The sequence below is a fragment of the Sapajus apella genome, unplaced genomic scaffold (assembly GCF_009761245.1).
Source record: "Sapajus apella isolate SASKATOON/1434 unplaced genomic scaffold, GSC_monkey_1.0 scaffold7, whole genome shotgun sequence".
Lineage (NCBI taxonomy): Eukaryota > Metazoa > Chordata > Mammalia > Primates > Cebidae > Sapajus > Sapajus apella.
Genome location: NW_022436947.1, coordinates 36,065,078 through 36,082,617, shown reverse-complemented (window position 1 = coordinate 36,082,617; position 17,540 = coordinate 36,065,078). Strand labels below are relative to the sequence as shown.

Genomic DNA, 17,540 nt, shown 5'->3' with positions numbered 1-17,540 from the left:
GAGAGTAAGTATGCCTTCCTCTCTCCCCCTGCTGTGCAGGAAGACATTTAGTCAGATCGTGAATTATTAGGTTGGTGCAAAATTAAGCATGGTTTTTGCCATTAAAAGTAATGACACAAGCACAATCATTTCTTACAATATGTCTATGGAACACCAAGTGAATACAAATTTATTACCAAAATGAAGAAAGTAAATAGCAGGTAACCACTCAATAATCTGGACTGAGGATCCCTGTTTTACAAATAAAGTATGCACACAACGGTAGTCTAGAGGCTCACAGGACTCCTGGCAGGGTAACCATTGGTCTCTGTTGCCTTGCTTTGGGTGTCACTCTGGCTGAAAGATCTTGCTGGAAGAATGGTGATCCTGTTCATATGGAGAATGATGCTCTTTTCTTCTCTCAAGATCTGTGGCTAGAATGCTGTTTAAATTTTAGCTTGTGAAAATGTTGCCTAAGTCAAGTCCTCTCCTGCAAATTTAACACGTGTTGTGACCTGCCAGCATGTTCAGTTTGCATTTATTAAAATTTTTATTAAAACAGTGTGTTTACTGAAATCCAAAAAAAAGTTACTTTAAAAAATAAAGCTTTACAAAAACTTAAATAGAACTTAATTTATTTGCCGGGCGCAGTGGCTTACGCCTATAATCCCAGCACTTTGGGAGGCCGAGGCGGGTGGATCACGAGGTCAAGAGATCGAGACCATCCTGGTCAACATGGTGAAACCCCGTCTCTACTAAAAATACAAAAAAAATCAGCTGGGCATGGTGGCACGTGCCTGTAATCCCAGCTACTCAGGAGGCTGAGGCAGGAGAATTGCCTGAACCCAGGAGGTGGAGGTTGCGGTGAGCCGAGATCGCGCCATTACACTCTGGCCTGGGTAACAAGAGCAAAACTCCATCTCAAAAAAAAAAAAAGAACAATTTATTCATATTTTTATGTATAAGAAGCAGAAATTATTCTATATACAAGTAGCCATATGTATAAATTAATAAGGTACACATGTACACATATGAATAATCTTTAAAAGAAATATATACCTTTTAAGAACATATAAAAATGTTTAGCTAACCTAAAGCCAACTTAAAATATCAAGGCAAAAATTCAAACCAAAAAAGGGGGATAAGTATTCTTGTACAATGTGTATGGAACCAACTATAAGTGCATATGAAACCAACTATACAAATGTTTATACATATATTTATGCAATAAAATCTCATTAATTCCCATTCCACACATTTAGAATTTATAATTAGTCTAATGATCTTGGCACTACATGTAAAATGAAATTCTGATTAGGTAAAATTCTCGTGTAAATAAAAGAAATATTTACCCATATAAAAACCAACATTTTTTAAGTGTCATTTTAGAGGTAGTTCTTGTGCTCGAAAAATGTCTAGTTATAAGTAACGTGCTAAGGAAAGCCAAGATTCTGTAAGTGTTCTTAGTACTAAAACCAATATTCTAAAGTGATTTAACATGCATTGTTATTGTCAATATGTAGAAAATAATAGCATAGATGGTATTATTAATAAAGGATAGATTCCAAAAGCATAGACTGCCAGGGTTCAAATCCTGATTCTGCCATTTGTGGACTGTGTATGATCTCGAGCAAGCTATCTGAAATTTCTATGCCTCTGTTTCTTCACATATAAAAAATAATAATAATGTCAAGTTTGGTCGAGAAATAACAAATGGCAGCCTTCTGTTTCCCCACCTGACCTCCAAACCAACTGAGAGTGATGAAGGAAGATAGGGATCAAAATAGCCCCTTTATTATGAAAAAGCCTAGGCAGAAGAACATGACTCATTTACCTGAAGGACTTCCTAATCTGCACTCTCAGAACTAGACATACTTAATCTTCCTAGTCGCAGGCAGCACTCGAAAATCAGGCCTGCCTCGTATAGAATATACAGCACAGAGGAGCAGAACACATGCTTCATGTGAACAAACTACTCCTAAGGTAGGAAAAGGAAGGGGTTGGACAGGCATGCCCAGTTCCTGTTCCCCAGACATTTATCAAGTAACTAATTCCACTGCCATGGAAAGGAATGAGAAGTGAGATAAGAGCCCAAGAGTATTTAAGGAAAAATTCATCTTTGTGAAACTGGAGGTGTCAGGAACAAGTGTTCTCATGTTTCTCTTAACTTTATTGGAGAATCAAGTGAGATGATGCCTGTAAAGTATGCCCCATACATGGGGAATGTCCAATAAAAATATTAGCTATTATTATATGTGTATTATTATTATTAACTACATCATTATCAGGATTTCAATGAATGTGACCAGACTCATGGTATGTATCAGAAGCCATCTAGTGGTGCTCTAGAGATCAGAACTGCATTTAATTTTTTAAGTTCTAAATTCTGATTTTCATTTTATTTGGCTATTAACCCCTAAAATTTGGGTAAATTAGCAAGGATGTTATTTATTTTTCCTCTTGTCTGGAATCCTATTCTATAAAAGGTATTTCTCCATTAACTACGTTGTTCACACATGCAGGTGTGATTCCTGATCATCTGCTTACAGCCATGGTCCAAGGTTTCACAGCTGATGCCGCACAATGTGTGGATGTATGTACAGATGTTTTTGTTGGACAAACTGGGGATGAGTATTTTGGCAGAGGAGAGAGGCTTTTCTCATCATCAGACACAACATTCTAACTCTTCTCTTGTGACAGCCTGGTGTTTATATTTCCTTTTCTCCTCCATCTCTCTAAGGGATACCTTTTGTGTTATGACCCCAAGTTAAATGCCCATAAAATTATATTGTGTTTAAAGCCATAACTTACCAGGACACAATGTGTTTTCTTCACCACATTATAAACAACAGTATTTCATGGACTGGATTGTCTAGTCACTCCGTTTTCAGAAGAGACCAAGGTGTAAATATTATAATTTTTCTAGAGGTATAAATATTATAGCTCAAGTTTGTCAGCCACGTGCCGATAAAGAAGTGATAGGAATGAGCCTTCTATCTCTTTTACCAGGTGTTTATTGTGACAATCCCCGTGTGAAAGTTCCCCCTCCACAGCATGACAGTGTCTGCTGGCATCAATTTCTTCAACTACCATATGCCTGAATAATTGACAGAGCTAAGTGGATGCAGCTTCCTTTTTTTCACCAAGTTCCCCTTGAGTGCTTCAGCAACATGAAGCAATTTATCATGTTTTTTGTGCAACAGTGCATAGACTTTTTAAAAAATGAATTTAGACTTTCTCTTCCTTTTCAAAGAATAAGTAGTTCTCAGGTTCACAATGTTAAAAGCCCCAATTGAGATAGTTAGACCGGCAGTATCAGCAGGCCCAAGTAACCCAAGTCATGGACCCCCTTATTGCTTTTTTCATTTTGTTGCATTTTCCTTTGAAGAAAGACCCAATTACAAAGGTTTGTGGATTTTTCTAAGGATGTTTCCTCCATAGAGGTTACATTCAGCTCTTTAGCAAGAAAAACACCAAAGCAATTAGTGGCTCTGGGGAACCACTAGCCATTTGTGTACTATTTCAGGAGAACCCATTGTGGGCATCAGTAGCCTCTACACGGAGATTCCTTTCAGAATGTAAATGTTTCTTAACCATTTGGGAGATAACAAAAATTGAAATCAACAGTGATATCCTCACAAAGATACTTTTGTTGTATACCCTGTGTTAGAAGATGTCATGGCATTATCCCATGGCCATGGTTTCATTTCATCATTCTTCTCTGCTCACCTCCAGCCTGTGGGCTCTCATTTCTCTTTAGCATTCAAGAATGTTCTCTCAGCCGGGCATGGTGGCTCTCTCCAATAATCCCAGAACTTTGGCAGGCAGAGGCAGGTGGGCCACTTGAGGTCAGGAGTTCAAGACCAGCCTGGCCAACATGGTGAAACCCTGTCTCTATGAAAAATACAAAAATTAGCTGGGTGTGGTGGCAGGTACCTGTAATCTCAGCTACTTGGGAGGCTGAGACACAAGAATCACTTGAACCGAGGAGGCAGAGGTTACAGTGAGCTGAGATTGCACCACTGCACTCCAACCTGGGCAACAGAGAGATAGACTCTATCTCAAAAAAAAAAAAAGAGATGTTATCTGATATACTTCCAGAAAGCCTGCTGCCAAAATGAAGAAAAATATAACTGCAAGGAAGTTAGTTATTTCCTAGGTGACATTCTAATAAGAAACCCATTTTTGGATAATAGTCCAATTGGAACTAATTCTTCACTATCCCTCCTCATCAGGAAATAGCATGTCCAAATTAAATGACTGTCCTGGTGCCTTGTACACTCTAAATGTTCACTATAGTGATGGTGCTACATCTTAAAGGATGATCAATTTGTGAAGAATCAGAAATAACTAATTATAAAGCCAAGAGGAATATTATTTAAATTTTCACTGATTGAGGCATTAGCCTAGGATCTTGCAGGTACTTCTTAGTCAGGATTAGGAACACCTGTTAGTTTCCAGTGACTATACAAATCATGCAGGTTAATAAGGTTCCAGTTACTAGAATGCCAGAAAACAAATTTATTACAGCACTCAAGCATTAATGCAGAATGTAATAGTCATGCCTTTCCAAAGAAACCAACAGAACCTCAACTGTTTTAATAGCTTAAATTAAATATACTAAACTTTGGGGCCTTTCACCTTTCAGAAACAAAACAAAACAGCCAAGCAGGAGGAGTTCAAATAGGAGGAGAAGAAAGTGTATATTTTGATAATACGTTGTAAGAAAATAAAACTTTTGTTATGCAATGGCCATCTAAAGTTTTAAAAAGCTTTTGAGGCAATTGAGGTTTTTAAATACTACCATACAACCATTTAGATTTTCAAAACAGAGAAATTAGAAAGGAATAAAGTCTTTCACTTTAAGAAAACTAAATGATGAGAACACTTGGGTACATAAAATGAAACAACACACACTGGGGTCTTTCAGAGTGTGGAGGGTGGGCGGAGGGAGAGGACCAGGAAAAATCACTAATGAGTACTAGGCTTAATACCTGGGTGATGAAATAACCTGTAAAACAAGCCCCATGACACACGTTTACCTATGCAACGAACCTGCATATGTACCCCTAAATGTAAAATAAAAGTTAAAAAAAGAATATATTCCAAAAGAAAAAAGAAAAGGCCCACAAGAAGTGGATGGAGAACCCGCACGCACTACAGTGCCCTGTAGCCTGAAGGAGACCTGAAATATCCTTGCTAGGTAGGCCAAAACATTCTTCTCCAGGAGCCCAAAACCCTGACCTTGTTAGGCAGATTTTAAGAGTTCTCTAACTAGTCAACAATCTTGCATTACTGAAAATAAGAATTACATTTCAAAAATTCTCTTTTTATAACTTTCAGCAAAATATCCATTGCATAAAGTACTGTTGTATATTATTTCATTTATCTTCTCATATTCTTCACTTAAAATTTCATTTAGAAAGAAATATACTTTGAAAATAGGGAGGAACGACTTGCCATTCTTATTCTCCTGTGGTTTTAATTCAGAGTTAATTCTACCTCTGTTCTTTTTATCCCAATTTGTAACTTAGAGTTTCCAGAAATGAAAGTTCTAAGATAGCCAGTCTACCTTCAAGATCGAAGGACTCTGCGAAAGGACATTTTTGTTGACATAACCATTCCACACACATCCTGTTCCAATGAAGTTTTATAATGTCCAGAAACCTGCCTGAGCTTATGTCAGTTGGTGATTTCTATTAACTTTAGCTGAAACTGTAATATAAATTATTCTTCAGGTGATTCCCATTTGTAAAAGAAAAAAATTCAATTTTTTTTCTTTATGAAAAACTAATTTTCTCACACAAAAAAATATTTAATATGTAAAAACCATTTAAAATATTTTTAAATATTCCAAGTAATCCTTAGAGGTGTTTTTCTGAACTAGAGTTTGGATTCAAAGATCTTCTGCATCCTCCTAAATAAAAGGAATTTTTTCATGGAAACCATGTGTTTTAACAATCTCATTATCACTAGACAATGCCTTAGAGAACAAATTGGGTACTGACTACTGACTGCTGGGAGATACAAAGGAAACAGAAATTTGAAAAAAATTTCAAATCACCAACTTTACCATTTAAAAATTATTCTCCCAAGTACTTGTAATCTGCTGTCTAATCATAATAAAGTTGTTTCTGTTAAATGTCAAGTAAGTATGAATCTATCTTTAACTAGATTTGAGACTGTGATATTGACCTCCACAAACTGTATCTTGGAATGTATCATCTAGGTATTACAGCTCCTTTAACTGTTCATTCATTTTCCCATTTTCAAACATATTTTAGTGCCTACTATGCAGTCACACTATTTTAGATGCTATGTATATGATGATGAACCAATGACTTTTTAAAAAATGTTTCTGGGTACATGTGTAGGATGTACAGTACATAGGTTTCTTACATAGGTGAACATGTGCCACAATGATTTGCTGCACCTATCAACCCATTACCTACATATTAAGCCCAGCATACATTTGCTATTTTTCCTAATGCGCTCCTTCACCCTGCCCCACCTGACAGGCCCCAGTGTGTGTTGTTCACCTCTGTGTCTATGTGTTCACATTGTTCAACTCCTGCTTATAAGTGAGAACATGTGGCATTTGGTTTTCTGTTCCTGCATTAGTTTGTTGAGGATAATGGCTTCCAGCTCCATCTGTGTCCCTGCAAAAGACATGATTTCACTCTGTTTTATGGCTACACAGTATTCCATGGTGTGAATGTACCACATTTTTTTTTATCCAGTCTATCATTGATGGGCATTTGGGTTGATTCCATGTCTTCACTATTGTAGAATAGTGCTGCAGTAAACATAAACATGCATGTGTCTTTATAATACAATGATTTATATTCCTTTGGGTATATACCCAGTAATGGGATTGCTGGGTTAAATGGCATTTCCGGTTTTAGATCCTTGAGGAATTGCCACACTGTATTACACAATGGTTGAACTAATTTACAGTCTCATCAACAGTGTAAAACTGTTTCTATTTCTCCACAGCCTCAACTGCATCTGTTGCTTCTTGAGTTTTCTGTAATCACCATTCTGACTGGCGTGAGATGTTGAGCTTTTTTCATGTTTGTTTGGCCGCATAAATGTCTTCTTTTGAGAAGTGTCTGTTCGTGTCCTTTACCTACTTTTTAATGGAGTTGGTTTTTTTCTTGTAAATTTGTTTAAGCTCCTTGTAGATTCTGAATATTAGACCTTTGTCAGATAAATAGATTGCAAATTTTTTCTCCTATTCTATAGGTTGTCTGTTCACTCTGATGATAGTTTCTTCTGCATAGAAGCTCTTTAGTTTAATTAGATCTCATTTGTCAATTTTTGCTTTTGCTGCAATTGTTTTTGATGTTTCATCATGAAATCTTTCCCCATGCCTATGTCCTGAATGGTATGGCCTGGACTTTCTTTTGGGGTTTTATAGCTTTGGGTTTTACATTTAAGTTGAACAAAAGACTCTTCTTCAGAAAGTGTAGAGTCTGTTAATTGAGATAATACTTGTAAATAAATAACCATGACAATGTAAAAAGTAACAGGAAGCCTAAGCTAGGAATTGTCAACAGCTATGAAAGTTCAGAGACAGGCAATATTACAAATCAAGAAGAATTTGAGATGGCTTGCTCTGTGGAGGATGTTGCATTCGGCTTGAGTCTAAAAGATATTTAACAATGGAACATTTAGGGACAATCGTGGCAAATACTCCAAAGAGAAGAGGAAAAAGGGTCAACTAAAAACTTGGAGTCGTGTGAGGTTCAACCCAAGTGGAAAAGTAAGTGGAGGATAGATTACAGAGTGAATACTTGACTAAAAGGCCTGCCTATTCTTCAGTGTGCAGTGGGAAGCCAGCAAAAAGTTTTGGGTTTGATGATCTAGGCAATCATGTGTAACCTGGATTAGAGTGAGGGTAAACTGAAGGCAGAGAAAAGTCAGGCTTCTCTTTAAGAGGTAATGAAGGCCTAAAGTAGGGAAGTGTCAGTAATACCTATATATGCCAAAGATTGCACAGGCAGATAACAGAAGCATGGCAACGCTTGGGATGTGGGTCACAGAAAAGAGACGAATTAAGTATGGTCCAAAGTTTTGAACTAGTATTCTGTAAAATAACAAAGGACACTAAAGCAGGATTCTCCAAGGCAGCCTTTCTACTTATCACCCCCCTCTTGGTCTCTGTCTCCTCAAGACTTGCCCTGTAGAGCCATGTACATCCTAAAGAGGAAGAAAGTAGGTACCCATTCCTGTATTGTTCAGTAAGTTGTGGTGAGGCAAGAGTTCTATGGCAACCCTCTTGCCAGCTTCAGGAATTATTTGGCCCCGAGTCACAGAACTCTAACCTGGTGTGGCTTATCTACATGCCTTGGAAACAATAACCTGCTATGCTGCATAGCCCTTGCCTGCTTTGCAACCTCAGTGTGATCACTTTCTCCAACCCATAACTGATCTCCTTATAGCTCCTCAAACACAGCAAGCCTCTTTCCAGTGCCAGAATCTTTGCACATGCTGTTCCCTGGAACATCTTTCATGTCGATTTCACATGTCTAGTTTTTTGTCTGTTTTTGGCCTTAGCTTAAATGTTGCCCCATCTAAAGACCTTACCTGACCACCTTTTCTAAAGAAGGGCCCACTCTTTATTTTCTATCTGAGCATTTAGTTTCTTTCCTACTTAGTACTTATTACAATGTGCAGCTACTTTATTTGTATGCTTACTCATTTTTTTTGCCTCTTCTTCTGACAAAACATTAGCTCCATAATAACATAAACCATGCCTCTTTTCCTGGTCACTGTATCCCTAGCACCAAGAGCAGTGCTTGATACTTCATAGGAGATACTCAATAAGCAACTGTTGAATGAATTAGTAAATGAATGGATGAACTCACTTGTTCAGAAAGCTTTGTATAATCAAAAAATAGAATGCTGCGTAATTCAATGAAATATAAAAAGAGGCAATAATAGCTACTTTTCTTTTTTAATTTTCAAAGTAACCTCCTCCTATAAAATGTACTTATAGAATTACTACAGTGATATTTGGGAAATTGAATATAAGTATTCTCCAGGATTTCTTAATTTCCATAAAAGCTCTGTAGTGCCATACTATGTTGCAGTGTTTTTCAGCCTTATTAAAAATGAAATCAAATGGAGAATAGAATATAAAATACCAGCATGCATTGCATGTGGTAAGTATAGTTTCAAGAAACTTTTTTTATTGACACACAATAATTGCCCATATTTATGGCAAACATACAATGTGATGTTTTAATACATATAGATTGTGTAAAAATTAAAACAGAATAGTATATCCATCACCTCATACATTTATTATATCTTTGTGGCAAGAACATTCAAAATCCTCTCTTCTAGCTATTTTGAAATATATAATAAAATGTTGTTAAGTAATAGTCACTCTACTATGCAGCAGAACACCAGAAATAATTCCTCCTATCTAACTGTAACTTTGTACCTGTTAACCAGTCTCTACCTATCCTTCTTCCCCAGTCCCTCCCAAGCCTCTGATAACCACTATTTTACTCCATTTCTATGAGATCAATTCCTTTAGCATCCATGTATAAGTGAGATCATGTGATATCTGTCTTTCTGTGCCTGGCTTATTTCACTTAACATAATGTCCTCCAGGTTCATTCATGTTGCTGCAAATAAAAGAATTTCATTCTTTTGATGACTGAATAGTATATGCTTATATAACATTTTCTTTATCCATTCATCTGTTGATAGACATTAGGTTGATTCTATATCTTGGCTATTGTGAACAGTGCTGTAATAACCATGGGAATTTAGATATCTCTTTGACATACTGATTTTATTTCCCTTGGACATATACCCAGTAGTGGGATTGCTGCATCATATTGTAGTTCTATTTTTACTTTTTTGACAAACCTCCATATTGTTTTCCATATGGCTGTGCCAGTTTACATTTCCACCAACAGTGTAATATATTTCCCCTTTCTCTATAGCTGTTCCAGAAAATAAAATAAAATAAAATAAAAAGCAGAAGGAGAGAAACAAAACTTTTCTGTGGCAGGGGAGAAGGGGGATCCCAATATAAAAATATTTTTATAGTGATTCAGAGTTGGTACACACTCTAGTGTTTACCATGTTATCCTTTTGTGGCTGCTGTCATAGCTCCTCAAAGCCAGCCTTGAATTGTTATTTTACAGTGTTATGATTCCTTATGACCTATTTGTAATGGAAGCCTTCCCACAAATGCACCCCAAAATTCCATTTCTTAACATTTTCTCACAGATCAACCTACCTTAACCTCTTTCAGGATGCTCGGTCTCACCGTAAAGTCAATTCCCAGAGTTCCATTCAAGGTAGAGTGCTGGGCTGCTTTTAACTTAACCAGCAAAACACGCACATGCACACACACGTGTGCACACACACGTGCGCACACACACACACAATCAGAGTGAAAGTGGTGAGATTTGCTGTTTTTTAAATCAGGAAAAATTTGAAACAATGATTTGACAGACAATGGAAACATTTGCTAAGTTAAAATTTGTTAACTTTTTTTCTTTTGTTTTTCTCTCTTTCTCTCCAAGCTGCCTGCCTTGTGCTTGGCTGTATGATTTTCCCTGATGGCTGGGACTCAGATGAAGTAAAGCGGATGTGTGGAGAAAAGACAGACAAGTATACTCTTGGGGCTTGCTCAGTCCGCTGGGCATACATCCTGGCTATTATTGGAATTTTGGATGCCCTAATCCTCTCGTTTCTCGCATTTGTGCTTGGAAATCGACAAGACAGCTTGATGGCAGAGGAACTGAAGGCAGAAAACAAAGGTAAGATTGCTTTACGGAACTCTTAACTGGATGCCACAAGCACAAAAAATGGTGCTCTCCTTTCTTTCCCATCAAATACTAGTGCTTCCCCTGTGGTTCTAATTTGCTGCCACTTTTAATACTGTGTAGTTTGCAGACTTTTCCCCAGACTCAACTCAAGAAGCTTACACAACAAAAATATTATATTATACTTACTTATCTTTCTGAAGCTCTCCATAATTATTATTTTAAAGCATTTTTTCCAGCCTCTTCTTTCCTCTTCCTCTGATGTCAGGTTTGCCATCTGAACTTAATGGCTAAGATGTAACTGTGGGTGGTGTCTATTTGATTGAATGAAAAGTACTTTCTATCCATGTATTCAGCTATGTTTCAGGTTCAATAAATGCCTGGGGAATCTCTCAAATCATCTATATATATCTTTATTAAAGTATTTGTGATCACTGAATTCAGACCAAACTTCTCAGAGAGAGGTAGTAACACTGGCCCCAAATAGTTACAGTTAGAGATTTCAGTATGTATCTAATTAGCTGAATTTTAAATGTGGTATCTGGGTAATCAAAAGTCCTCAGATTTCTTTTCAAAAAGAAATTGCCTTCTGAAACACAAAGAAAACCAGGATAGAAACTAGGATGTTGACTACTGAATGATACATAAACATATTACAGTGGGCAAATAAGAGGTAGGAAGTTATTATTGAAGATTAATCTTTTAATTTTCTTTCCAGATTTCTACACAAATTTCCTGGGATAGAATTTTGATGTTTCTGTTATTTTAATAGACTTAGATTCATTTAACAGTTTTATCTTTATGTTATCTATAACTTTAATACTGTGGACTTATATTAGCACCTTTAGCTGAGTGGCTCCTTCTTCTAGCTCTTATTTCTAATTGGGAGTTAGATCCATCCTTGAATTATGAGATTTAGCTTATTATTTCAAGTAGATACTAATTTCAAAAACCCTTCACTGCTTCAACAGGCCTCAAATATAAGCATTTATTAGTTTCTATATAAATGTCACATGTAATGATAGCATAGCAGGCTTTATATCTAGACCATCACTGTTTATGCAGGTAAACTATGACATAGAAGAAGTAAAATGGAGCAGCCCAGGAGAGCAGCAGTCATCCACAAACCCTTTATCTCCCTGATTTATAGACAGAACACATATTAGTTTACTTAGTTCTACCAAAATATTCCAAACACAAAAATAACCCTTACACAGGGGAGTCGTGCTGAAACTTCTTAAAAACAAAACTACCACCTTCTCAGAGTTGCCCTTTCTAGATAGAAAGGGTGATATGAAGATAATTACACTTTTATTTACATTACAGATTTTGTGCTTTCACATGCATTCATTAATGTGATACCTTTGTTGTCTTTGTAGCTTATTGGATATAGGCAGATTTCTGTGCAGTTAACTTTACTTCAAATGTAATGGTAAGGATGGTTCAATATTAAAACAAGTTATCTTTTTCAAAAGAATGAATTAAATAAAACCCTAGCTTGTTCTGCAGATTCTTTATTTTTGCCACCACCTAAATGGACCTGTACAGTTCAAAGTTATATTGAAAACCTTTCACTTTCTAGACATTTTTTGACCACAAATAAAGAGAAGAAAATTCACATGAAGGAAGACATAACAAAAGCAGGAATATTTTCACTTGGCAATTGAGGATTCTAACTCATACTCACGTATATGAGTGACAGTAATTATCCTGATTCATGCTTCAGAAAAGAATAGCTAGAGGTATAGAATAATGCTCAACTGTTTTCAAAATTGGTGTTTTCTTCTGGTTGATTAATTTATATGTTCTGATCCCTTCCATCTGAGTCTTCATTAAAGAAAGCATCATGTTCATTAAGTTATTTATTAAAATGCCTTGGTATAAGTTTTGAAGAGAAAGAAGGTTTTAAAAGGTCAATATAAGGTTTAGGGATTATCTTTGCATAATTTTTCTGTGTTCGTCATCTTCTCCATTTGCATGTATGACTATACTTTCTTCCATCTTGTTCTGAAGGAAAAAAATTAGTAGGGGTTCATCTGTCTTAAACCAGATAGATCCAATAAAGCAGTCAGGACATCAGGCCACATTGATGAAACACTTCAGTTGTACCATATTTTTATTTTTCATTCAAAATTCCTTAATCTCAGACTCTGAGAAGATGTAAACAACTCTATTATAGGGCGTATCAGACCTTCATGCAATGCTATCTATATAAAATTAGATCAGGATTTCTAAGCCTTATATAAAATTTAGTCAAACCTACATGTTTCAGAGAAATGGTACAAGATTTACATTTGCTGTACAAAGTATCTTTTATTGTTTGGTATTATTTAAACACTTGCTAAACACTGAAACTTCTAAAGTCAGATTGTTTGAGGAGAGACCAATCAGTGTTTTTGTATGTTGTGTGTATGAACATAGTTTTATTAAACAGTAGTTTAATGGGGTGTTCAGGTGCATGTAATAACGAAAACTAAATGTCATCAATGTTGTCTTCTACAGATTCTAAAGGAAGAGAGATTGGTTTTAATAAAAAAGATGAGAATAATTTGAAATTATGTAATTAATTTTATATAAATGGGTGCTTTTACAATTTGCATGGATGCATTGATGTGACTTTTCACCCATTCAAACTTTTTTTTACTATTTTTTTGGCTGCTGTTCTTGTTTTGGATTTCACTATTAATTTTTTTTCTGATGAAACTACTGAGATGCACTATGGTAGCCAGGGTTTCCTTTTGGTTTCAAGGCAATGCAATGAGACAGGCAAATCTAGCTCCAGCTCAGAATTTAGAAGAATTTATTAAGCACACGAAGCCTTTCAGTATAATGGAAGAAGTCAGTGTCATATCTGCAGACTTGGTTCAACAGAGCAAAGTATTCATACATTCTGATAGAGATTACACATCTGATAGGGATACACACTGTAATGTCTTTTATAATCTTCCAGTTTTATCATCGATCTGGTCTTGGCTCTGTGTCCCCATCAAATCTCATCTTAAATTGTAATCCAAATTGCAATTTCCACCAGTTGGGAAAGGGACCTCATGGGAAGTGATTAGATCATGGGGGTAGTATCCGCAAGCTGTTCTTGTGACAGTGAGTAAGTCTCATGAGATCTGATGGTTTTATGTGTCTGACATTTCCCCTGCTGGCACTTCTCTCTCCTGCTGCCACGTGAAGAAGGTTGTATTTGCTTCCCTTTCCACCATAGCTGTAAGTTTCCTGAGGCCTCCCAAGCCATGTGGAACTGTGAGTCAATTAAACCCCTTTCCTTTATAAATTACACAGTCTCAAGAAGTTCTTTATAGCAGTGTGAAAATGAACAAATGCAATGGTCTACCAGTTATATCACTTAAATCCTATAATGAATAACAGGGGCATTGTAGTGAGAATAAGCCTGAAAGTATAGAATATGCCCCCAATATGAAGTTCTTCCTGAATGTCACTTTCATGTCATGATCATATCTTCTTTTTGTGGCCATTGTAATTAATGCAGCAACACATTTCCCCATTTATCTAGAAAGACCACTGTATTAGTCTGTTCTCATGCTGCTAATAAAGACATACCTGAAACTGGGTAATTATTTACAAAGGAAAGAGGTTTAATTGATTCACAGTTCCACATGGTTGAGGAGGTCTCACAATCATGGTGGAAGGCAAAGGAAGAGCAAAGTCACATCTTACATGGTGGCAGGCAAAAGCTTGTGCAGGGAAACTCACATTTATAAAATCATCAGATTGTGTGAGACTTATTCATTATCATGACAACAGTATGGGGGAAACTGCCCCTGTGGTTCAGTTATCTCCACCTGGCCCTCCCTTGACACATAGGAATTATTACAGTTCAAGGTGAGATTTGGGTGGGGACACAGCCAAACCATATCATCCACCATATAGAGTCAGGCTTTCTACGTGTCATTACAGCAAGGATATTGCTTTGATCCATGAGTGCTTTGCAAAAATCCACTCTAATGGATACAACAAAAATCACTGTTACATGAATTCTAAAATATATAAGGGAAGAGGAAAAACTCAGTTCTAATTGTTGAACTTGCTCTACTCTCAGAGTCTGAAGATGAAAGGGAATATAAGATGTTGCTGAGCCATAAATTAATCATCACAAAAGTGCTATTCAAAAGGAAAACAAGAGAAGGGTACACACAGCTCAAAGTCTCCACTTCTACAGACCACTTTTTGCTATGACACAGTTCCAGTCAACTAGCCCCAATCCTCATTTCAGGATTCACCTTCAATGCCTCCCACATGCCTTGAGTTTCTCCTTTCCATGAGGTCATTTGAAAGAAGTCGCAGCTAAGATTTATCATAAATTATAAAGTGGGAAAATTAAAGGAATTTTAACATACTTGTTAACGTACTTTCATGAAACACAAGGCAACAATTTTGAAGATATAACTGTTGTCTTAAAGGAAACCTTTATAAGAGATAAACTTAATCATCTATGGAGCTCCAGGGAAGTGTCAGAGTATTTCTTTGTGCCAAAAAAACAAAGCCCCACTGAAAAACAAAGAAAAGTGAAACATCTTTAAATATCTAACTAACTCAATTTTTGTTTTTATTTTTTTAATTTTTTGTTAGAGACAGTCTCAATCTGTTGCCTAGGCCAGAGGGCACTGATACAATTATAGCTTACTATAGCCTTGAACTCCTGGCCTTAAGCAATCCTCCTACCTTAGCCTCTGGAGTAGCTAGGACTACAAGTGTGTGCCATCACACCCTGCTACATTTTTGTGTGTTGGAGGGGGATTGTTTTTTGTAGAGACATGGTTCCCAGGCTGGCCTCGAACTCCTGGCTTTAAGGGATCCTCCTGCCTTGGCCTCCCAAAGCAACGGGGTTACAAGTGTGAGCTGCAGTGCTCAGTCCCAACTAACTTTATACAGGACCTGGCACATGCAAGAAAACTCAACTGCCTGCTCTGAATTTGGAAAGCCGTTCTACAGGATGTGTGCTATCCCTGTCTCTGGGGCTGATCATGGACAGACAGGTATTGTTTGGTAGTTCAGCAGCATGATATCCAAATGAGCCAACAACAGTAGGCATTTAACCTTGATACGCTGCTTAATTGCATATTTTAACACACTGAACTCTGAAGTCAATTTAATTATGTAAAATTAAAGTTTCATCCAGATAAAAAGGATTTGAAATGAAAGCTTCACTTTCCATTTCTTTCATTAATTATGAAAAGATAAATAATTACATTTTCCAGAGCTCCTATGCCACAAATATCTCTTTCCTTGTCAGACACCATTCATAAAGAGATCTGTTTCTGCATTTGTGTATATGGTCTCTGGAATTTCTTATCAGATAATTGGGTCCTCTCATGAGCAATTCTAAAGTCACTTTGTCTTCCAGCACTTAAACTGCAAATGAGAAAACATGATTATCCGTCAAGAGGTGACTCTAGCCACCATTTATATATTAAGGGTTTAAGCTCTTTTCAATGCTGTAGATGGAGAGGTAGAATAAATTCACTTTATTTAAGCAACTAATTGAGACATATTTCAAAATTTTTGTATAAGGTATCACACCATGCCATGGCTATACTGGGAGTGGCAGTGTGGTTTAGTGGAATGATTGTGCACTTGGATCCAAGCTGCCCAGTGCTAGTACTGTCTCTGACACCAGCTGAGGAGCCTTGGGCAATCTTAATAGTTACAAAATCAAACTCCCTGCTCTGTGAAATGCAGGGCATGACCAGATGACATCTGAGGGTCTTTCCAGCTATAACATATTTCAATTCCAAGGACATCTTCAGGGGTGTTCTTTAAAAAGAGGACCTGAGGGCAGTAAATGCTCCTGCCCTTGTAGCAGTGAACACAATATAAATACTCTCTTAGGAATTTGTTAGCATGCAGGGATGACTAGGAGAGAGGAAAGGTAAAAGTTAAAGGGGATGCGAGGCCGAGGCAGGTGGATCACAAGGTCAGGAGTTCGCGACCAGCCTGGACAATATGATGAAGCCCTGTTTCTACTAAAAACACAATAAAAATTAGCGGGGCACGGTGGTGGGCACCTGTAGTGCCAGCTACTCAGGAGGCTGAGGCAGGAGAATCGCTTGAACCTGGGAGACAGAGACTGCAGTGACCTGAGATTGTGCCACTGCACCCAGCCTGGGCGACACAGTGAGACTCCATCTAAAAAAAAAAAAAAAAAAGTCAAAGGGGAAGGGGCTTTAGGATGCCTTGAATGTTTTCTGCTTCAGATGTGTACCCACTCACGACCCATGCTGTCAGAGGTCCAAGAGTAGAATGAGTCCAATCACTCATTCCTCTGTTGTCCAATTACTCATTCTACTGAGTAGAATGAGTCTAAGTTAGAAACTCTAGTCCATGGCAGAGGAGCCTCCTTGCCTCACTGAGTTCTGATACTGTAATGTTTACATGAACACCATGATAGTGGACAGAACCCCAGATCACAGACAGAAAACTATTTCTGTTCTAAATTCCGGCAGGCATTACTTGTGTGACTTTGGCCTAGCCCCTTAACATCTCAGAGCCTCGACTTGACCTTCTTTAAAATATTTCTTTAAAATATTTTAAAACATTTAATAATACCTATTCCTGCCTCCTCCATAGATTTGAGAGAGTGCAACAAAAACATGTGTGTGTGAAAGCAATTTATAATCAATAAGATGTACATAGGCTTTATTTATGCTCTTTACTAAGGATTTTCCCATATAACCTATTCTTTGATGTCTGCAATAACCCTGTGAGATATTTATCATAATCCCCATTTTACACATCAAA

General features: G+C 37.0%; 1 protein-coding gene across 3 annotated transcripts in view; it reads left to right on the top strand.

Annotated features, from left to right (window-relative positions):
* LHFPL3 (LHFPL tetraspan subfamily member 3) overlaps positions 1–17,540 on the top strand; it is a 539,792-nt gene that overhangs the window by 362,398 nt on the left and 159,854 nt on the right. For all 3 annotated transcript variants that reach the window (XM_032276352.1, XM_032276351.1, XM_032276350.1), the window contains exon 2: positions 10,530–10,766. In XM_032276352.1, the coding sequence (XP_032132243.1) occupies positions 10,530–10,766 (237 nt within the window). The remainder of the gene's footprint in view (positions 1–10,529; positions 10,767–17,540) is intronic.